This window comes from Mixophyes fleayi, chromosome 8 (genome assembly GCF_038048845.1).
Source record: "Mixophyes fleayi isolate aMixFle1 chromosome 8, aMixFle1.hap1, whole genome shotgun sequence".
Classification (NCBI taxonomy): Eukaryota; Metazoa; Chordata; class Amphibia; order Anura; family Limnodynastidae; genus Mixophyes; species Mixophyes fleayi.
The window spans coordinates 7931460-7956109 of NC_134409.1; the positions used below are offsets into that span (position 1 = coordinate 7931460).

The following is a 24650-nucleotide window of genomic DNA, read 5'->3' on the forward strand; positions in this document are numbered from 1 at the left end:
AGCAATACAGGGTAACGAAGTGGCGCTCCTCTCAAATTGATGCGGGAAGATTGTGGTGACCCATTCACATCTGTATGTAACATACATTTCACTTGCTATAATTCTGCCACGTTTCTAAGTTAGGAGATCCCGCAATTACCATATTACCATGTTATACAAAGTACGGAGTTCATGTAAACCTTAAACATAATTACACCTAATATAGAGAGGCAGCTTGTCACAATGACAAATATATTTGTAAAAGTTTTCCTATTCTGATAGCACTTAAGATATTAGAAAAATATATGTAATCTTGTTAACACAATAAGTGTAATGTTGGCGGCTTGGACCCCTATGTGACGAATTGGACAAGATACAACTGATCTGAATATTATAGTAAATATAGCCTGATTGTAACGATATCAGGCTAATAGCCCTGTATCGTCAGTTATATCTCCCCGTGTGTGGAAAACGTGCATGGTCATACGTTTATACTTACACAGTAATAAAGTTTTAACTATAAACACAAATGCTAATACAAAATCTATAACATTTAAACAAGTGTATTTTTCAAACCTAATTGTTTTAAAGAGACTCGGGATTTGTACATATTACAAATATAACAATTCATATTAGCGCTGAAAGACAACGCTAGTTAAAAGCGTAGATAAATTAGCTAATATAAATAGTTTATTTAAACGATATACACCGATGGTTATTTGTGATGTGTACCTGGAATTCATTCGCCCTTTATGCTAAACCTTCACACCTGCCCCCCCTTCCTTAATTCCTCATCACCCATATTATATTAATGGTTTAAAAAGGAGAAAAAAATCGTAGAGGAAACCTTTTATTTTGACCTCGTTTTTAACAGAGCGATACGTATTTGAATGCTTCGGGCAACATGGAAAATAACACAATTGAAACACTTGTCAGAATGTGCAGGTCCATCCACGTTATTTAGCCAACCAGCATCAGAGCGCGTTTATTAGACCGTAAGATCACACGGTAAACGCACGTTAGATTGACACGCATGTGTACAAGTTGTTTAAACATAAGCACATCTGGAGGTGAAGCAGTAAAGCTCCTGAAACAAATGGCTTCTCCAAATCCTGTACGGCTATTTAACAGACAGGGCGTTTGGAGGTCACTTGAACAGATGGCTTTACACTAGTTACATAACCAATCCTCCGATTCATGTTAGAATATGTTTTTGTGTAGTAATAGGACAAGGTGAAGCTGATCGCTCTTCTCTTTGGGCAAGATACTGAACCTGTAATTATAGGAGCTGTTCTGAACCTCCATAAAGAGAAATATCCCCCATCCTGTCATGTTGTTCGATGTATGTACTATTTCTCTGCAGTCACAAATTTAATGGAGGTTGCCAAATAAGTAGCTTGTAATGATGTCATATTTAAACTTAAATTGACCGCTGCCACCTAGTGGCCAAATTATTTGGAAAAACACTTGAGCCATAATTCATTTTCCCATTAAAGTCAGCACATCACCTACAAACATTAGAGTCAGCTACTTCTCTGGGCTGAATCAGTCACAGTGGTGGGCAATAGAGCGGCCCACCACTGAATAAGTGTGTCGGTAGACGTGCGTAGGTGTGAGGGGAGACGTGCGGAGGTGTGAGGGGAGATGTGTGGAGGTGTGAAGGGAGACGTGCGGAGGTGTGAGGGGAGACGTGCGTAGGTGTGAGGGGAGACGTGCGTAGGTGTGAGGGGAGACGTGCGTAGGTGTGAGGGGCGACGTGCGGAGGTGTGAGGGGAGACGTGCGGAGGTGTGAGGGGAGACGTGCGGAGGTGTGAGGGGAGGTGTGAGGGGAGAAGTGCGGAGGTGTGAGGGGAGACGTGCGGAGGTGTGAGGGTAGACGTGCGGAGGTGTGAGGGGAGAAGTGCGGAGGTGTGAGGGGAGATGTGTGGAGTGTGAGGGGAGATGTGTGGAGTGTGAGGGGAGACGGTGGAGTGTGAGGGGAGACGGTGGAGTGTGAGGGGAGACGTGTGGAGGTGTGAGGGGAGACGTGTGGAGTGTGAGGGGAGACGTGTGGAGTGTGAGGGGAGACGTGCGGAGGTGTGAGGGGAGACGTGCGGAGGTGTGAGGGGAGACGTGCGGAGGTGTGAGGGGAGATGTGCGGAGGTGTGAGGGGAGACGTGCGGAGGTGTGAGGGGAGGTGTGAGGGGAGACGTGTGGAGTGTGAGGGGAGACGTGTGGAGGTGTGAGGGGAGACGTGCGGAGGTGTGAGGGGAGACGTGCGGAGGTGTGAGGGGAGACGTGTGGAGTGTGAGGGGAGACGTGCGGAGGTGTGAGGGGAGACGTGCGGAGGTGTGAGGGGAGACGTGCGGAGGTGTGAGGGGAGGTGTGAGGGGAGACGTGTGGAGGTGTGAGGGGAGACGTGTGGAGGTGTGAGGGGAGACGTGCGGAGGTGTGAGGGGAGACGTGTGGAGTGTGAGGGGAGACGTGTGGAGTGTGAGGGGAGACGTGTGGTGTGTGAGGGGAGACGTGTGGAGTGTGAGGGGAGACGTGTAGAGGTGTGAGGGGAGACGTGTGGAGGTGTGAGGGGAGACGTGCGGAGGTGTGAGGGGAGATGTGCGGAGGTGTGAGGGGAGATGTGCGGAGGTGTGAGGGGAGACGTGTGGAGTGTGAGGGGAGACGTGTGGAGTGTGAGGGGAGACGTGCGGAGGTGTGAGGGGAGACGTGCGGAGGTGTGAGGGGAGACGTGCGGAGGTGTGAGGGGAGACGTGCGGAGGTGTGAGGGGAGACGTGCGGAGTGTGAGGGGAGACGTGCGGAGGTGTGAGGGGAGACGTGCGGAGGTGTGAGGGAAGACGTGCGGAGGTGTGAGGGGAGACGTGCGGAGGTGTGAGGGGAGACGTGCGGAGGTGTGAGGGGAGGTGTGAGGGGAGATGTGCGGAGGTGTGAGGGGAGGTGTGAGGGGAGATGTGCGGAGGTGTGAGGCGCTAGTTCCCAGTGACGAGGCGGAATATACTTGAATTATCTTCGAAGGTCGCAGAGCTAAGGTCAAAAGGGCAAGTGCGGGTGGGGCGGCGTCATTTTACAGAATAGGGCGGGGCCTCTTCCCTCCTTTCTATGTGGGAAGAGATGGAATCACGGAGGGCGGCCTCTTCTCCAAGGAGTCCGGGGAAGTTCCCCAAAATTTGGAAGTCTTCTGCATGTTCCTGGAGATTAGGCAAGTATGGGGAAGAATGGATTATAATAATTTCACCCCACAAAATATTGTATGGTCATGAATGTTTGCTTGACCTAAAAAAAAAAGAATGATTGCTAGTTCGTTAATCTCCTTGCTGAATGCACAGCCTGGTCACATGATCAATTAAAATTAATTTGTAATTTGAGGTACAGACCCAACTGCATATTCATTTTTTTTGTCATACATCGGACACCCTAAACAGCTGTGACTCCTTTATTTTTTGTAATAGCTGCTTTAATCCGTGTGCCAACAAGTCAGTTTACTAAATGTGTTTTGTTGATGACTGCTCAGATAATAATTGTGGTGTTTCGTGGTTTGGCAGAAGCAACAGGGTCTCCTCTGAGGCCACTTGCCAAAGCCTTTCAAGGGGTTGAGGTGGTTTCACTGCCAAAATGAGTCACCACTCTCTCTCTCTATATTTTATTTAGTATCTATCTGCCAAAGCCTTAGACACTTTCTATTTTCATTCTGCTGGAGGCCTCCCCCTCTGCACAGTGTGGCTTTCTTCACAGCCAGGCAGATACGTTTGCCAGGATAGGTGAGAGAAGGTGGCGCTCACTACGGAGGCCAAGCTTGGAGCCAAGATGGAGAGTTAGTCATCTAGTGCACTTTTCTCCGTTGTGCCTTCCAGGACGTCTTCCTGGATCACAAGACTTTTTTTTTTTTTAAAGGCTAATTAAGAGTTAGTGAATAGAAATGAAATAACTTTTTAATAATGAAATAAGGGGCGGATTTTCTAAAGCTTCTGAAAAGGAAAGTGAGGGTGTTGCCCATAGCAACCAATCAGATTTTAGCTATCAATGATCTACTACAGTTTAGAAAATGATAGCTAGAATCTGATTGGTTGCTATGGGCAACACTTCCACTTTTCCTTTTTAGAAGAGTTGATCAATCTACCCCATGGTTCTATTTGGACTTTTCAATCTCTTTTTATTTGAGATACGATTGTTTTTTTTTTTTTTGGTGCACCGGAAATACGGTTGTAAATAGCGAAACCTCGAAGACGTACAGATTGCTTAAACGTCTGTTCTTTGTGGAAGAAATCTGCAGGATCTCCACATGAAAAATGCACCCCCTCCATCTTTAAATCACCGATGGGAATGTCCCTGTTAACTTTTTAATGTTTTAATTTTGATCTGTTTGTCATCTGGACAGACTGCATGAAATTGGAAGGAAAATCGCTAATGTGTTTAATGAGCCCTAGATGAAAGAGAGAAAAATAGATTTTAAAGACACTTAATTTAAAATGTCTACTAGCATGGAAATCATAAATCCCGTCCTACCAAAATGTGCGTGCGCCATATTGGTTTATGACTTTCCAAACAATTGGGCGCAAGGCATTTTAGCACTACCGCTACCGCTCTTACTTCTGTTGTGCGTTTACTTACCTATATATTTGTTTGTCAGGAGGAGTATATTGAATGGGGACATTTATTAAATATTATCTGCATTCGGAACCCATATAGGAACAAGTTCTTTGTTCTACTCCCTATCTTTATTTAATCTACGGAGTAGATTTAATAAAACAACTTAAACGGAAAAGTGGAGGTGTTGCCCATAACAACCAATCAGGTTCCAGCTCTCTAGAATGTACTTAAAAAATATGATAGCTAGCATCTCATTGGTTGCTATGGGGAACACCTCCACTTTTATTTTATTTAAAATGTTTCAAAATCTACCCCATATACTTTTATCTATACTTACTATTTAAAGCCATCCAGACCTGACCGTATTGCTCATAGAGGCCAGCGCCAGGGTCTACTCTCCATTAGGCTATGCAGATAGCACAGTGCAATACTATTGTATACTGTGCTTTAAAAAATGGAATATGTCGAATTGTAATCTGTTCTGTGCAAGATCCGAGACACCACTCAATAGACACTCTCACAGGATCACCCACTTCTGTGAAACTACACATACGCAGAGCGTTTAAAATAACCATCAGTCATTGCTGACTGGAAAATCCAATTGACTGATAAGAGTAATGTAAACTAATAAGCCCATATGAGATCTTATGTACGTTTCTAAAGATTCATTATAACTTGACTTAAATAGGGGTCTGATGGTTAGACCTCTGTACAGGTTTATGATAGACCATAGGTATCTTGAAGAGTGTTTATTGTTTTGGTTAGTGTAAAATTCATGTTTAGTAGGGGTACTATCGATACAGATCTCTTTTCATGCGTGATAACTAGTGTTCCTGCAGTCTTCGGGCTAGCACACACAAGTTTTCCACGCGCATTCTTAAAGCTTGGCAAATGTGCGACACACCAGTATTGTAAGCGGATGGAGCTGTCCACCCGCAGCATTCCCTTAGCGCCAAATTCAACGCTGTCTGCAGCGTTCAAAAGCTTTGTCGCTCAGTAGAACACTGTAGCTTTCTGGCAAGTTTTATGCACCTAAATAAATGTACACTTTCAGTGTTGACTTGTTACATGCACAAGGCGATACTTTGTTACACAATGTTTGTCTGTGGTTATGACACTGTATTGTGTTGTCTTCCTGACTCTGCCGTCATTATTTATCCTATTGCTGTATTCCTGTCCATCTGCTTCCTGTACAAAGGCTCAGCTGTTATTACCCTGCACATAATTACTTGTTTGATGTTGGGATAAATATCAACATTTGCTGGATATCTTGCAGGGAAGAAGGTGACATCATCTCCTTTGATAACATTTGTTGTTGTTTTGTTAATTTCATTATTTTTTTGTCATTTCAAACTACGTTTACTCTGTTTTTTTGTTTTTTGGTTTAAATATTTAGCAGACACCAGTCAGATAGTATATTGATCTAGAATCCTCACAATGCTGTAGCTTGAGTTTCTTCATATCGTTTTATTAAAGCTGCTTTTATTACTATTGTAGAAGAAGCTCAGACAGCGAGGAGAGATGGTTCCTTTGTTTGTGAGTCACAGGTTGTGTGTTAGATTTGTGTATTATGTGCTGCTAACAGGAAGATAACACACTCTGGCTTCAGAGGAAAAAGAACAATATATTCATTAAACAGGGCCATAATAGAACATTTAAATGTCTCCCCTTTGCAAGATAGCACAAAATATCAAAGAGATATTCGGTATTCAGTCTAACGCTGGGTACACACTACAGGGATTTTGTCCAATAATCGGCTAAATCAGCCGACATACGACGGCTTGTTCGAAAGTCGAGTCAGTGTGTGCAGTGACACGATGGTCGAAAGTCTGCCCAAATGGATGATTGTCGCCTCATTTGGTTGGTCGTACCGTTTAATATTTTCGTTCCAATCTCGTTTCCGTTGTGTTATGTGTATAAATTTCCGACCGATCCACGACAATCGTCCAATACTTCCTCTACCTGGGGGGCGTGTGTATGGAAATTTGTGATACCTGTACCAGTCCCACGTGGTGCAGTATCCACACATCACTGACTGGTGTTTTGTATAGATGTATATTGCACCTGTCTGGCTGCAGACCATTACACTTGTGTAAAGCACGTGTGTTATTACCCTTTGCATCTATGTTGGGAACCTATTCATATTTACACTTTCAAAACTTATACCTAGGCTGGGTATTAAGGCTGGGTACACACTAACGGTTTTTCAACCAAACATCGTGCCAACCACATGATAAGCAAAGTTAGGTCCGATATACGCTCCCACTATTTGCTTTTTCACCTTGTGCTGCCTATCATTAACCCGACGTACGGGTGTCGAATATCGCCACCACAAATTTAAATTGAAGGTGATGAGTGTGACGCAGCGCTGCGGGTGATCGTTAGGCCTCTCGTCTTCTCAGCGCCAAAGTTTTACATTTGTGTAAAGTTTTATAAGTACCTCGTTGGTATCTGGGGAAAGGGAGTTTTTGCTGGAGGAATTGTTAGTTTACTAATTTATTCCTCCAGCAAAAACTTATTTTTATCAGTTTTATCTTGGATCCTCCTGTAGTTATTTTGCATGATATATTAACCCTTTAATGTGGCGTATTTCCTCCGTATATGAGAGACATTGTATAACACACTTCTGCAGCCACGTGGACCGGAGAAACGTTGCCGCAGCTTCCTGTGACGGCACATCACACGCAGGCCTGGAGTGACCGTTCACGCGGGCTTAATGTCAGCTCAGTGAATTTTTCTTTTCCCTTCTGGTCCTTTATGTCTTTAAAACTGCCGGTCATCGGCTTCCCCTAAAAATGTGACTGCTCTCTCTCTCTCACAGTGCGAGCACAAGATCCGGGACATATTCGCTGACACAGCAACATTTGGGTCTCAAAGAATCTGTGGGAAAAGTCAGATTTATAGCCCTGTGGATGATTAGTGCAAGGCTTGGGGTTTTTTTTTTTCACAAGCAATCCTCTTTCAGGAACATAGGCTCTGGAAAAGATTTTGGCTGCCTCCCAGCCAGGCAGAAGGAATCACAATCCCATACTTCCCCCGGGACCCCGGGAAATATACAGCCCTTGGGCCTCTACATTTTCTCTGGCTTCTGCTAAGCCAGGGAGAGAAGGAACCAGGCTGTCAGACACATCACATGTTCGGGGGTCACCTGCTGCTTGGGGGGTTCTCAGGCCAGTTGTTGACATAAAAGGAACCCCCTACCCGTTAATTACAATTCACAGTGTGCAGACCAGGCCGTCTGTCTTGCAGGCAAACATTCTGTATTTGCATTATGGGGAATCTCTCAAGCATTTTGCGTGATACTATTTCAATTTAAAACAAAACCGTTCATTCTATAGGTCTCTCCCGAGAACCTTGCAGCTAATTCTCTGTATTATTATTGTAACTACAATTACACATTGCCCTCTCTGTTCTATGCTTCCACTTAACTGTATGTAGAAAACAGTAACTTTAACTAAAATTCTTTTTGTTACTCTGGTATTCAGTTTATGTAGAGGTAATCTTTTTTTAATGTGCGTATTCCATCATTCCTAGTGAATGGTCTATAAAAAAGATAATTTGGAACTAGAAAGGGTTCAGAGAAGGGCGACAAAATTGATAAAGGGTATGGAGTCATTAAGTTATGAGGAAAGGTTAGCCAGTTTAGGCATGTTTACTTTAGAAAAGAGGCGTCTAAGGGGAGATATGATTACTATGTACAAATACATTAGGGGTCAATACAGAGAGCTTTCATGGGAACTTTTTACCCCAAGGACCATACACAGGACACGCGGTCACCCCCTAAGGTTAGAGGAGAGGAAATTTCACAACCAGCAAAGGAAGGGGTTCTTTACAGTAAGGGCAGTCAAGATATGGAATTTATTGCCAGGGAAGGTTGTGATGGCAGATTCAATAGATATGTTTAAGAAAGGGGTAGACAAATTTTTAGCGGAAAGGTGTATCCAGGGATACGACCGTTAATTTAAAATGAAGGATAGTAGTGGATATAGGGTAAAAATAGGACTGCAATATTGAGTCTGGGGGGATTTTCAAAATTAAAACAGATTGGCGGTTGCTTACTCTGGATTAATTTCAAATATAAGTGCAGGATCGCAGGAGATCCAAAATAGGTTGAACTTGATGGACTGGTGTCTTTTTTCAACTTAATCAACTATGTTACTATGTTACTATGTTAGGCTGCATGGGCCTCATTTACAAAGTACAAAATGGGCAATGGCGCCGTACTGGAACTACGTTGGTAGTGGCGAGCGCCTAGATTTCCACCAAACTGCGTGGGGTTTAGGGAGCAAGATGGCAGTGTCTGCAGTGGAGCGGAGGTTTTCGCTGGCCAATGGGAGGAGCTGGGCAGAGATAGAGTGTCCTGAACAAGCACACCAGTGCCTCCATTTTTGCAGAGCAATGTAAAAACTTGATTTTTAGCGGTATTTTTTACCATGAAACCATTTTCACTGTGCAAAGGACTTAATGTTTGCAGTAACTCTGAGCTGGTGGACATCAGGTATCATTCTAGACTTATAATTGGAGGCATTTGCACCTTAGGGGCACTTTATATAATTATAATAATAATATAAAAACATCTTCAAGCACACAAAAGTGACACATGCATTAAATACAGTCCTTTTGGCTGAGTCATTAAGGAAAGTAAGGCACGAAAAGGAGTATATGTTCTCTAGGACAAACCATGTTGCAATGCAAGGGGTGCAAATTAGTTTATTATTCTGGACACAAGTTAATTACTGGCTGTTTTTTCATGTAGCACACAAACACTTGATAGCTTTATTTTTACACAGAATTTTAAAATTGATCTAGGACATGCCCTACCCCAGCTGTAAATCTGTCCCCACATTTTAAATCCCCCCCCCCCCCCATGTAACAGGGTTTTGCCCAAGTGCAAAGTTACTCCTTTTTTATGCTTAGCTCCCCTTAATGACTCAGGCCCCCTGTGTCTCCTCGGTTTCATCAAACATTTAAGCCACAAACGAGTCTTACTCTTCTGCGTATTCCGTGAACGGAGCGCAGACAAAACAAGGTGTTCGGTGCAGCACGTTGATTCAATGAGTTTTGCGCGGCTTACTCTAAGCCGGGCGAGCTGGAAATAGTGTTAAAATGAGAACTTGCTAGATAACAATCTTGTTGGTCGTGCACTCAGCCCGTCAGGGCGGAGTAACTCATTGGATTAACTGTTTAACTCTTTCCTTTCTGGATTGCTCATTTTAGAGGGAATTTTAAATAAAAAAGTCCGAACCTTTTTGCACCAATCTCACACAGACCCTCCCGGCTGTATATAGTGACATTGTTATCTTGTATAGAAAAGTGTAGATATACAGCCTATGTGATAGAGATTCCTGTGATCATTAAATAGCCTCAATGATAGTCAGCGACTCTGCTGGTTAATGCCACTTATCGCTGCAAGTATGTAATGATCCTTATTGCCTTCTGCCGCAGTTCGTTCATTTGCACAATTTCCTGTAATATATAAAAAAAAATTAATTAATGTAAAAGAGAGGCAGGGACCCTTGACAGTTTTCATTAACCAGAAGACGGGGAGGAAAGGAGAATTATAGTGCATTTTACTTAACCTATCTAATAAAGGTATGTCCCATTACTCACAGTAGCCTTGCTATGTATTAATGGACTCCCTATTCTTATTCAGTGCAGATATTACATTTGGATTATTGCTTTTTTCCGTGTCACAGAGTTTTGCATCGACACATAACTAACCCCACTTTTCAGGATAAAGTCAGTCGCTTAGTTTAAAATACTGTGTAGTCCTGATTTAATGTATATTTTTGTTGCATTGCATTTGGATCTGTGACCTAGACCCTAATAAAATATGTTGCATTTCTTCTGCTATAAAGATACAAAGTAAGTTATATTTACTTGCACAATACTAAAGTGGCCTCTGCGTGTACAGTTTTATATCTGTATTTATCAAGAAATTTGGGTAATTAATGATCATTCCAATATTATGCAGTTAGATAGCATTTTTCAGGGGATGTGTCATTCAGTGTTACCTAGGGGGAGAGAGACGTGCTCAGATTGGGTCTGTGAGTCGTTTTAACTGCAACAAAACCACTACAAAACTTGTCACAATACAAATATCATAAATAATATTAGACGGTTGGAAGGATCTCGATACAAGTCTTTCTTGTAGATTACTTGAGATGTAGTTTGCTCTTTACAAGCCTTGATTGCCAACTCTTGGCTAAAGCCAACATTTTAGTTTGTCTTTTCATGCCCTATATAGAAAAGATAATGAAAGTGACTTGGCAATTGGGAGCTGTACGTGTGGGTATGTGTGCCGTATAGAGGTTGGTGAACTTCTCCCACTTGTGAGCTGGAACAGACGTACAATCTCTTCCACGTCTTACTCCTATTATTTGGTTTCAGACAGACTGAGACATCTATTGGCGAGGTTGAGGTTGCCGTGACAGCCGTTTCAGTCCCTTGTCTGGACTCCTGTCAGGACCACAATCATGCAGTCACATAGCGATGCAGTGTGTCTATGGGAGACAAAGGAAGAGCCTTGCAGCCGGCCATTAAGGACGGCATGAGATAAATATCTGTGAGCGCAGAACTTATTCTCCTAGTGTAAGGTGCACACAGTCAGTTCCTGGCTGCTTGGGATCTCCATATGAAGATGGTGCTTCCGTACTAGGAGTAAGTGAAAACGCCTGTTTAAACCACAACAGTGCCCTAACTTCTCTGCTCGTCGGAATGCCGAATAACTCGTAACATGTGTGCAAATAAAAATATGGTTTCAGCAAACGTTTAAACAAACCAACCTCAAGCTCTTTTGAATGGCAACTTTTCTTTTTTTTTTTTTCAATTCAAAGCTAATTTCTTTATCATTTATGCACTTGAGAAGATTTTATGGAGCAATTACCCAATTAAATGTCCTTGGGGGGAGGGGGGGGGAGAGGGCAGGGCCGACCTGAATGGGCCTTTTATGCTCTTAGTCAGCCTTGTTGGAGCATGGAAAGTTTACAGACTTTTCCATTCAAGAAAAGTGCTTGAGTTGGTAAAGTAGAAACAATCTGACTTGCAGCAGGGAGACAATACTAACTGTGTAAATACCACAGACTGACTTTCACTAATTGTGAGTTCTAACGGCAAACCCAGATTGGGCCCCAGGTCTCGTACGACGGCCTGAGTCACTCCTCGTTTAAAGGGGAAACACCGTTTCTTATTATGTAACTTTCATATATGGCCGGACCTCGCTTTATGGTACAAGATATGATGGGTCCGGTTGCAATGGCGTCTTGTGGGACGCCTATTCTTACAGCAGCTGTAACAGTGAAGATTGAACACCTGATATTTTCTTTAAATGCTATTGTGGCTCCACAGAGCTAATAATAACAGGAGGAGAGAACAGCGGGATTTGTAGCAATGTGTCCTCATGCACTGGTAGATGGGTTCCCATCATCATCAGCAGCTATTTCTATATCTTATCAGCTTTGTCCCTCTACGATGTGCAGTTCTGTATTAGAAGGCACTAGGAGAAGTGACGGTATGAGATACCTCCCACTTCCACCACTGTGTATGTGTATATGTGTATATATATATATATATATATATATATATGTATATATATATATACTCATAGGGCCTGATTCATTAAGGATCTTAAATTAGGAAGTTTCTTATTTAAGTCTCCTGAACAAAACCATGTTACAATGTAAGGGGTGCAAATTAGTTTTCTGTTTTGCACATAAGTTAAATACTGACTGTTTTTTCATGTAGCACACAAATATCAACGTTAAATTTCAGTGTACAGATAAGCTATCAAGTATTTGTGTGCTACATGAAAAAACAGTCCGTATTTAGCTTATGTGCAAAACAGAAAACTAATTTGCACCCCTTGCATTGTAACATGGTTTTGACCAGGAGACTTAAATAAGAAACTTCTTAATTCAAGATCCTTAATGTATCAGGCCCATAATGTAAGTGACTGTAATGCGATAGTGTTACAATGAGGGCGGCAGGAGAGTTGGCGGTATGATCTAACCCCGTACACCCCCCACTCCCACCACTGTGCACTGTGTGTGTATGTGTGTATATATATATATATATATATATGTGTGAGCAGACACATTTATACATAGATAAATCTTGATGAATTTTTACATGTATTTAAGATATGCATGATAAAGTTATTATTAAAATTATTGAATGAAGTATTAAAAATAATAGTTTTCTGAATCATATTAATCTTATTACAGCAATCCCAGGTTGCAGGATGCACTTTTAAGAATTGTTTATGTGGCTCAGTCCTGACAGGAGTAATTCCAGTCAAAACATAAGAGCTAATTTCTAAGGCTGTTCCAAAAACTGTATGTCATCGACGTCGCCTCGTTGCTGACACGTTCGGGGGGGGCGGCCAGGACACAGGGCAGCTTGCGGTGTGACGACCGAGGCAGTGCAGGAAAGGAATGTTTCATTTGACTTCCAGAGATGAAGCCGGAGCCGCGGCGATGAGTCCCATCGCTCATCATCACGATAAATCATCCCATAACCATTGTGATATTGTCTGAAATATCCCCCTGGCGCACAGACCTGGCCCCCGGTTCCTTTGTAGTGATTATTATTGCTAGTAAAAGGCTTCATATCCACATAAATCCAGAGGAAGTGCTGAAGATATAAAATAAATAATAAAGATTGGGATGATGTCCGTGAATAGTCGACTCTGCAAAACCCAAAGCTGACGCTCAGCACTGCAGCGACGCGGCTGAATTACTCCGCTCTCTCTCTCCCACCGCGCTGGAGAGCCCCGTAAATCGCTGGGGAAACTGCCGCGCCCCGAAAAGGTGGTGTGAGAACGTGAGGGCAGCGCGGTGGGGCGCACTGCTGGTCGTGAGTGCGTACACACTTCCATATTTGTCCAACATCGTTCCATTGCTGATCATGATTTTAAGAAAGTTTAGAAAACCAAATCAGCAGATGCAATCTGACCAAACAGTCGTGAATCGTTTGAACGGCGCGATAATTGCATCAGTGTGTCCCCAGCGTACCATGCATCTAGATCAGTGTTGGCTAACCTGTGATACTCCAGGTGTTGTGAAACTACAAGTCCCAGCATACCCTTCCAGCAATAAGCTGCTATATATTGGCAAAGCATGCTGGGGCTTGTAGTTTAACAACACCTGAGGTGTCACAGGTTAGCCAACACTGATCTAGATTCACCAACTCATCAGCAAGGTATCCCTGGAGATGACTGAATACTGTTACCACCTCTACTGTACATATTCTGAAACACCATTGCTATTAAATATTCACGTAGACAAACGTGCAATAATCTACCTTAATTATTTACCATAATTGATAGCACATTTTAGAAAGTCCACAAGCGAGTCCCGCTCTTTATTATATTGTTTGCATTAATCGCCAGAAGCTAATTGAAACCATAATAAGAAAAGTTTTTTTTTTCCTCTTAAGTTCTTGGCTTCCAGGAGTCAGCGACACAGATAACTGCCCACGTGCCGGTACAATGTTTGGTACCGTGTCATGGTCTTAAATTAGAATCTCTGAAATTCCTTCATCTCCTTTGCATAAAACACCGTTGGCATTATAGAAGCGGTCTGTTGGGACATAGGACACTGGCATCAAATATGGCGTTGGGTAATTATGCAACGTGCCGAGTCCATCACACTAAGCGACACCCAAGTAGATAAGGGCTGCAGCCTAGACAGTAGGTAGTCCCTGTTGAATTGGTTCCACCTGTATACCCTTTGATGTTTGATCACCCAAGAAGGTGAAATAACTTTTTGGAGACCTGCGTAGACTACAGTTTGAATTAAATATTGAGATTTTATGAACAAGTTCCATGACCTGTTTTGTAAGACCAGCCTCTACATGAGAATCTGTTAATACCTGATCTTTCTTCACATATCTCTTGACAGTTGTCTCAGAAATGATACAAATACTTAAATGTTCGCTCTAAATTGACTGGTTTAAACGTGGATAAGCTCTTTAAGTAGCAGTCTGGGAAGCCATTTACAATTATTACACTTTCCTTCAATTAATTTGAAATAACGGATCTCTGCATATGTCCAAGAATTCCACTCTCATCTCTTTGAAATTGAAATTGTCCAATGAATTTAAATCACTGTGTAAAATGTGGGAGCGCACGGCATAAATCACACACGGGATTCTTTTTCCTGTAAGGATATGAAGGGACAATTAAATGGATTGATATCCTGCGGCTTCAGAGGAGTGTTTTAATTTTTATACTTTATATTTTTATTTCTCTATAATATGCCGGCTGAATTACATTTCACTTAGTCTATTGTGTGATGGCATAGTGTACAAGGCACAGTGTTAGCTCCTTACGCACAGCCCTTTGTGTTAGTGGTGTTATTGTACAACAATGGCACGGTATTTTAACCTTCATATATATTGCCTTTACCTCGTGTTGGTCACCCATTGTCAAATCCATGTTCACAACCGATATGTTGTATTTTGTAATTATAAAACAAGAATACGATCAAAACACCTACCAACTATGTAAGTTGGGGAATGGGAGCGAAGTGCGTGCATCGCAAACGCACGAGAAGTGGGCGTGGTCACGCATCACGGGGGAGGGTCCAGCGTTCCCGAAGTGCTGGGCCTCCCGCAACCCAATCCCCCTCCCTCTAAAAACGCCTCTTGAATGCCATGTGCGCCAGAGTAACGGTGAGCAGGACAAGCCCCCAAAGTTTCTGGAATAAAACTGGGGCCATAGGACAGAGTCTTCAGATTGGGACAGTTGGGACTTACGGCCCCAATTAAATTTACTTTTAGCTGATGGGGTAAATGTATCAAACTTTGTAAAAAGGAAAAGTGGAGGTGTTGCCCATAGCAACCAATCAGATTCTATCATTTATCCACAACATTCTACAGAAAGAACTCTAAACACCATCAGCATCAACCACAAAACTTGAACCTGGTTTATGTAGGTGCAAAATTTACGTTTTGTAGCTAACGTATCCTAAGATCTGTGTAAGGCAAAGTAAGTCTCAGAGGGGTGTGTTTAACTCGACATACCCTTCGCCTACTGAATTTGCACCATAACACCTATGAAAAGCACTATAGGGGCCACAAGTGCAAGATAGAGAGAGCTCTAAATACGGATGCAAATTGTGCACATGCAGTGCGTTAATCTGGCACTAAGACGCATTTCACATCCCGCAAATGCACTTAGCGTGCAACTCTAAATCAGGGCTTTAGAGTGCATTAATACTACATAGTGTTACCATTTAAAAAGTGGGCAAACGTTGCTGCAATGCAATTAATCAGGGGCAAGTTGCATGTCTGTAATTGGTGCTGTGTTGGCATGCATGTGAACTGATGACAATGGAACCAAGTTTAATGCGGATATAAGTGTCCAACTTGATTTATACATGGCGTCTTAGGGCAACACAGACTATAAATTCACCTGTGTGCTCATGCTGCGATACATGGACCTTTAATATAGGTGAAGAATAACTGTAGGTTTTAAGTAATTGCAAAGTTTGTGTTGCAAGCACTCTAAAGTCCAGCCTATGCCATCTATAGACTTGATTTAGGAAATACACCCAGTCTTCTAAGTGGCAGTCTGATTAACTTGCTTCGTGATGGTCATAAACCGTATATAGTACAAGCCGCTTAATAATCATAAATAAGGCTAAATGCTGTCATTATAACATTTACATTTCTAGTGAGATGCACTAGAATGCAAGAACGTGTATACAGAATATACGGTGGACTTACTACACATCCTATATTCTGGTTTGTACTCGTCTCAAGGCTTCTACAGAACAACTAGACACATTTCCCATAAAACGCAAGCTATACCCACTCTGATTCCAGCTCCATCCCAGAGCTTCGGACTGATTTGTTTGGTAAGCTGCGGTTCCTCCCAGTAAACGGACACAATACACTACTGAGCATGGACTCTGGACTTTTCCAGTACGTTCTGACAGTCAGTGAGCACAGCCATGCAGGAAATATGAAACTGTTTTTTGGAGATAGGCGAGAAATGACAGGAGCACCTGTCCCCCTAGCAAAGGTCTGACAGACAGGAGAAACTTGGTCACTTACATACATGTATTTTCTTTGTGTGACTTTAGTTTCCCCTTAGGCGTGTGATATATTGTCACTGTGCTATTAATATTAACGTGTCACTTTCACTAAACAGCCAAAACATATACAAAGCTAAGGAAGAAATTCTGCTAAAGTACCAATGTGTCTACCTTTTTCTTTCTGCTATTTGTGAGACACTCGACTGACGGGCTTAAACTACAGAAAGTAATTGATACATCAGCAGTTGTCAGATGTAATGAGTAGACACTGTGCACTTTTGAACTCGTTTTTCTTATTTCTTGAAACAGATTTCTACTGTATAACAGTTCTTTTTTTGTGAATGAGCAGGTGATGTCTTTTATTTTGCACTGAATTAAAGTTTTTTCTTTTTTGTTTAGTTTTGTTTAATGTTACTCCTTACATTAGTGTGCTAAGCTTTCCCCCCGCACACCGCTCTGACCTACCTGTGCCGAAAGATCTATGAGTTGCCTCCTCTATCCTCGTAGCCTTACCTTACTCCCAGACAGTTGTCATTACCTTGGTCGAAAGGTCACACCTAAATTGAATGAAAGAAACGCAGTGTGTTCCTCCGCGATGCACAAAGGCGGTATTGACTTTCTTAATCCAGTTTGCAGAGGGGTGAGAGAATTAAATTAGATATCTAAGTAAAGAAATTGAGAGCCTTTGAAAGCAAAGATAAGACGAGGGCTTGTGTTTTCCCTTTCCTGGGAGCCCTGAGCTGAAGATTTTTGCAGGTGTGTCATCGGATCCAGGCCTCGCATCGATCAAACAGTCCGTCGATGCATATTTAATTAGCGAGGGGACTTTTGATGCCCTGTGACCATCACAGCCATATTGAATGCACCGTCGGGCTCTCACAGAGGTTCCTCCCGCCCCCCTGCTGCCCACCCCAGCTCGTTGTTTGGGGAGATCCTGCATTTTGTCTGAGAATCTAGAACTTTCTTTTGTTTTTAGCTGCTGGTGCGTGGAACGCCACTGACAAGCATACAAACAAGCAGGGAAAGTGTTTATTTTTGTCTAGAAAGAAAAGGTTGAGGCAATTAAATTTTTTTTTTAGTTTTTTTTTTAGGATTTTATTCCCCCCTTTTAGAAAGTATATAAAAGGAAAACAAAGCTGTCCCATATTTTCCCAGCTTGAAGCACAAGATAGTTGTGTGTTTTGTTTTCTTACTCCTTTTTTTTTTTTTTTTTTAGACTTATGTATGCAACCTTTTTTGCAAATCGCTCATTATTTTTGTTTGCCCCTCATTTGAATATGCAAGCCTAAATAAAGACGTCTTGTTGGGCCCGGTCGTCTGCTCCAGGATCCTTCGCATTTGGTTTCAGTCGCTGCAGATAATTTGTCTCTATTTTTTTTCCCCCGTGAAAACAGAACGGGATATATTTTCGCTGTAGGAAAAGAAAAAAGAAGAGATAAAAGTCTTTATCGGTTTAGCCAAAAAGAAATGTCGGCGTTTAGAAATCACCCTCGACTGCTGAAGAATCCGAAAGTAAAATGGCAATTATTTGTGCATACCAAGCAACCCCCCCTTCTTTAATAATTTGAAAGGCTGACCACAATTTGGCTGATATATGGTCTAGTAGTTGGATAAACACAACAGATGAAAGCCACAGGATAAAGAGCTTGGCTAGGAAATCGAATTTTCCAGCGCTGTGCACTAGCAAATGTCGTAGTAATACAGGTTTTGGAAAGTGATCTCTCCACTCCTATAATTATTCAGTATATTTTCTGTATTTTGACACTAGGTACAACATCGTATACAGTTATAAAGTTTCAGAAAACACGCAGCCAACTTTTCAGAACCAAGGGAAAGTTGGGTGCCAGATACTGTAAATACCTTACACAAACCAGTCCTAATTCTGTGATCTGGACACGTGAGTTGTATGATAATTATAACATTTTTCTCTTCATGACAACACGGGTGCCCTTGGAAAACGAGAATATGTGCTAATCCCATGACTGATATTACCTAACGAGCTAATGCTGATTAGTTTCCATGGTTCCCAGTCAGTTGCTATGGTTTCTGATTAGTTGCTGGGGATTTCCGATTAGTTGCTATGGATTTCCGATTGGTTGCTTCGGATTTCCGATTGGTTGCTATGGATTTCTGGTTGGTTGCTATGGATTTCTGGTTGGTTGCTATGGACGTCTGATTGGTTGCTATGGATTACTGGGTTGGACAGCTTATTGCTTGCACCGTTTTGTACAGCCACGAAGTGACTCCATAATGTCACTTTTCCCTAGTGAATTGATTGGCTGCCTGTTCATGACTGTAGGTTCAGCTGACAAAATGGCTGCCTCCGTTGTAGGAGACAGGTGCACTTAAGTCTCTACAGGAAGCACATTGCAGTCAATGCAAACTTCTGTGTGCACATATTTGGGTGGAGACGCCGTTTTCTGTAACAGACGGTCATTTTTGTGCTCCCGTTTCTTTGTGGCAACATTGCACATCTTTGGTATACGTACACATTGTATATGGGAAGTCGGCTACCCCCATTCTGGTAAGATGAGCGAGCCGGTCTACACAGAGAAGACTGGGGGATGTTTATATGATGGTGTTACCCATAGCAACCATTCAGATTGTGTCATTTTTTTATATTTTTTTTTTAGAAATTAAAAATCTGATTAGTTGCAATGAACAACGGAATTTTTTTTTGCTTTACACCAATGTTCTGATATAACTGATCAATTTAGGCAATCTGACACAACAGCAATTGAAACATATCATATATCCTTTATGAAAAAAGTTAGAAGGTTTATCTTGGTAAAAGACCAAATTCCTTATGATATTAATGCCGCTTCCCCCAGGGGGTGAATGTTTGTCCAACAACATGGTGCAATTAGCACGTGCTGTAACCCATAGCAGCCAATTAGATCTTTGATTTGACCAGCGAGTTATACTGATGAAAGCTAATATATGAAATCACTCCTAAATGTCTCTCGTATGCACCCAATTCCTCCTGCACCTCGTTCCTTGCAAACCCTACCCCTGGCTCCTGACCGTTAGCCAAGTATCCAGCCAGACTCGCTGTATGCGGTGCTCTGCAGTGCATAAAACGTGTTTCTAGCTGTGTACTAAGTCATGTTTTACGATCATTTCTATCTGGAAGTCTGCTGGAGTATATGTAACAGCAATAAGAAGCACCTTGTTTTGTAATAACTCTTTAGTGCTCCAAGGTGGATGACAGGACAGTGGGAATATATAACATGCTGTGCTTTCCCCCATGCTCTGCTCTGTGATCCACGTTACTGAAGCTCTCCTGTGCAATGCAACGGCGTTTCTCAATGACCCCTACGTAGGTATTCATCTCTCCTCAGATCACCTGTCATCAGAGGAGGGGGGATGAATATAAAGACGTCCTCGTTCACTTAGCCGAAAACTTCACACTAGCTTTCCTGTCCTGTGGCAATGAGATGGTTCTTGACCTGAGCACACATTAGTAAACGGATGAAATGGTTCTGTTTAAATGCTGTGCCTTTTCCCAATGGAAATCGAATTGTCTACTCGACCTCCCGCTATCTGGCTCCCGCTGCCCAACAGACGAGGGGCGTACATCGTATAAAAAGAGATCGCCGTCAGCCAGAGCTTGCCTACCTGCCAAAACGCGGTCAGTCAAAGCAAAAGAGATTTATTGCCAGAGGTGACCGGTTCTAATAAAGGGCACTAAAAGTTTACAATTCCGAATCATCATCTAGAGATCAGAGCACACAACGACATTAAACAGTGCGACACCTGTGTCGTTCCTCCATCGTCCTAGCTGATTAAATATTTGTACTGTCCAAATCTCATTATATTATAGGCATCTGTAGAACTCATTCTTCTAGGATATATAGATTATAAAGATTTATTGTAGAAAATAAGTCATAGTTATGCATATTTTTCTCTTTTCCTTCAAAGTAAATGCTAATTTTAGCACAGATTATGTTAAAGAGGAGCCCACACTACAAAATAAGTCCTCCCCACATAACTGGATTATAGGGGTTACTTAGTAACATTGCTGGAAGGTGCAGGTCTGCTCTAAATCTATAGCAACCAGTAATGAGTTAGCTTTTATCTGTTTAGTGCAGGATAGACTATCAAAGCAAGCGTCTGATTGGTGGGTATGGTTTTAGTGCAGATTTGGGAGTAGATTTCCTGAAACTGCTCAAACGGAAAAGTAAAAGTGTTGCCCATAACAACCAAACAGTCTCTAGCTCTTTTATCTCTCTATTTATCTAGTGCATTCTAGAATATAATAATTAGAATCTGATTGGTTGCTATGGGCAACACCTCCACTTTTCCATTTTAGATTTAGTAAATCTGCCACTTGGAGTTTTTAGGAATATTATCAACGCTCTGATTTGGGTTGAACTGCAGGATTAATACGGCAAACTTCCACTATATATATATATATATATATATATATATATATATATATATATATATATAATAACAAAGTAAATAAAGCCTGGCCTGATCGGTGAAATGACAAATAAATACATTTTGCTCATCAGCTGGATATCTGTGTTTAAGCTCCTATGCAGCCTCCCGGCTCTCTGGGAATCGCAACGAGTTAATGCTCGCTACACAATGTCAATGGGATCTGCAGACACCGCTGCACTAAGTAATTCTATTGATTTAATGGAAATGCTTCCAATATGGATCACTCATTTGCATTAATTATGTATGGGCAAATATGAATCTATTCATCTGATTACCTGTTGTTCCCCCCCCCCCCCCCCTCCCCGTATGATTGACAGCTCTCACTGTTTTACACATTAGTGCACTGTGGGAATATGAAACATGAGACAGGTTCCTTTATCATCTCAATTCATCTTTATGATGTGGAACTGTGTCGTTGTTTTGTTGTTTTTTTCTTCTTTTTTCGGAAGACAATATGTCAGCCAGAGACGACAACGGAGATTAGTTTTAAAAAAAAATAAAAATAAGCACAATATTTAGCTTGGTATACATACAATACATTATACCACGTGAGGCTTTTGAATGCACTGTATTACATATTTTAACATTATATTTCCGCATACATATTCAGCATTTCAGAATATGGAATGGAAATGATTTTTCACCTTTCTTGTGGAGGTCCAGCCGCCGCTGTACAAACAACACTTTCTCAACACCTATTGTGTTCGCTTTATTTTTCCAGCTCTTCTTAAACAGTTTTGAAGTGGGTAATCGTAACATAACACCACTCACAGGGCTAAACTAACCTGTAGCATTGGAGGTAGCTACTTAAAATTCAACAGTACTGCAATAGAGACATCAACAAAATATGTGTTTAAAATGTGGCTCTTTATAAAATGAAGCCCAGGTCTAACGCGTTTTTAGCACTTAAGCTTCTGTTTTACACAGCAATATCCTACTGTTCATTAGAGTCTGTGTTTTGCGATACAGCAGTAGGCAATATTAAAGCATAAAGGATTTTTATTTTCTACCACTGTAAGATATAACCTATGGTGCTATGACTAAGCTCTGGAAGTGGAGTGAAATGCGTCAGGTATTGATTGCAGTTTGCCACTTCCCTGATCTTACCACTGATGATTTAATAAAAGTTATTTACCTACAGGAAACATCCGGGTATCTTAGTGCTATCTGTCTATTTTACATATAAAGTATGGATTGTATGAGGTCACAGGCAGAGTAATTTGTTGTCTGTGTATGAGCGTCATCCAGCCGTATGGGGAATCACAGTGTCTACCTGGCTGTGCCCCTGTATGTGGTATTATGTGAGTGGGTGGGTACATGCTGGCAGACTGCCTCTGACCTTAGCAGCACAGTGGGTCACTGGTTAGCACGTCTGCCTCACAGCACTGGGGTCATGAGTTCAATTCCCGACCATGGCCTTATCTGTGAGGAGTTTGTATGTTCTCCCCGTGTTTGCGTGGGTTTCCTCCGGGTGCTCCAGTTTCCTCCCACACTCCAAAAACATACTGGTAGGTTAATTGGCTGCTAACAAATTGACCCTAGTCTGTCTGTGTGTGTGTTAAGGAACTTAGACTGAGCCCCAATGGGGCAGGGACTGATGTGAGTGAGTTCTCTGTACAGCGTTGCGGAATTAGTGGCGCTATGTAAATAGATGGTAATAATAATAATGACCTTACCATCATCTATAATACCCCCCACCAGCATAGTGCAGCCTTGTTGTATATACACTTATGGACTGTTACAATCCGTACATGTATTGAAGAGCACTTGGCGATCCCAGCAAAACTTATTTATTTAAAATGGTACAAAAAAAGGTGTTGTAATAGGTGCAATGCTTCCAAAATTGTTTTATATTTCAGAATAAATTAAGTTTTACTTTTTTTTTTAAAGAAAATAATTTAACAGTTTATATTGTGAAAACCATTGTAAAATGCAAATATTTTTTTTTTTATCAGATTCAAGTCAGTCAGAGAGTCCGAGCCAGCCCAGTGAGGTTGACATAAAGGACCAGCCAGAAAATGGTGAGTTACGTGACACAATGTCGCCAATCTTGTTTTTTTTTAGTGAACACAACATATTGTGTGCACAGTGTGGACCCCGTTGGTTGAAGGACAGTGTTTGTGCAGTTTGACATCCAATCGTTTTTCAGGGACGTTAAACTGACAGAATACTCCTTTTATAACCAGCGTGTTCCTTGCATGGCTCCTGATGCGGAGGTACTCCCATGTCTGTACAGTACTCCTTTTTATTGGCTACTCATTGGCGATGCCTACGAAGCGTTTGCCTGTTTTCCAAAATAACTTGGTCAGTGGAAATCACTGCAACTAGTTGCTCTCTAGTTTCAAAATTTGTCTTTATTGTGAAGTGCACTTGTTGGGCGAACCAATATTCATGAGAACGCAGCCTATACGTTCCCTAGGAACCTGTGATAGAAGGAAATGTCCCATTGATGTCACTGGTCTTGGTGTATTAATCGGTTGCTTTCTGATGCATATTGGTTCAATTACTGGGCTCCCTCGCTCCCATCTCGCTCCTCTTTCTTCGTTCTATACTTAATGCTGCAGCTAGACTTATCTTCCTCTCTCTCTGCTCCATATCTGTCTCTCCTCTCTGCCAAACCCTACACCGGCTCCCCTTCCCCTACAGAATCCTCTTCAAACTACTCACCGTCACCTACAAGGTCCTCTCCAGCTCCACTGCTCCTTATATCTCTAATCCCATCTCCATACACTCTCCGGTCAGCCAGTGACCGTGGCCTTTCCTCCCCTCTGGTAACCACATCTCACTCCCTTATCCATGACTTCTCCCGTGCTGCCCCCCACCCCCCACATCTCTGGAACGATCTCCCTCGTTCTATCAGACTATCCCCCTAGCCTGTATAGCTTCAGTTGAAAGCCTATTTGTTTATAAAATCCTACCAGTCCTCCGAGTAACCATCGCACCATGTAGTATACCTCACCCTCTCTCATCCTCCATCTCTCCCACTCTTGCTTCTTGCCCTCAGATCACCTGACATTGGCTCACCCCATGTGCCATCCGTATGTCTGCCCCTTTCCCTTTAGATTGTAAGCTCTAGGGAGCAGGGCCCTCTTCCCTCCTGTTCTCATCACCTATAACTTTTTTTTTTTTTTCAAGCTATCAGTAGCTGTGCTGAGAGTTGTAGTGTTATTTGTTTACAGTATTGTACTGTTATACTCTGTACTGTCTTGTTGTTTTCCCTCTGTACGGCGCTGCGGACCTCATGTGGCGCTCTGTAAATAAAGATTAACAATAATAATCTATTAAATGGCGGTGTCCACCGTGCACACTTTAAAAAGATATGCGTGTATGCACGTGCAGTAAGTAGCAAAGGTAAAGGGTAATGTGGTCTGTACCAAGACATTTAGTCAGTGTTTAGACTGTTTGTGTTCTGCGCACCTGGGATAAAGGTTGCAGGCTGCAGAACTACTTAAAGTACACTAGGTGGAGGCAGCCATTTTGTGGCCTATCACCAGAAACCAGTGACGCCCATCAGTGAAATCGCCGGTCTCATGTGACCTGTCATGTGATTCTTTTGAATTTTGGTCTGGCCCTCAAAATGGCTGCCTCCGGGACGTGTATGTGACTGC

General features: G+C 42.2%; 1 protein-coding gene across 19 annotated transcripts in view; it reads left to right on the forward strand.

The window, feature by feature from the left end:
• The window catches only part of NFIA (nuclear factor I A), a 369222-nt gene that overhangs the window by 218943 nt on the left and 125629 nt on the right, over positions 1–24650 (forward strand). For all 19 annotated transcript variants that reach the window (XM_075181768.1, XM_075181780.1, XM_075181774.1 and 16 more), the window contains exon 3: positions 22998–23063. In XM_075181768.1, the coding sequence (XP_075037869.1) occupies positions 22998–23063 (66 nt within the window). The remainder of the gene's footprint in view (positions 1–22997; positions 23064–24650) is intronic.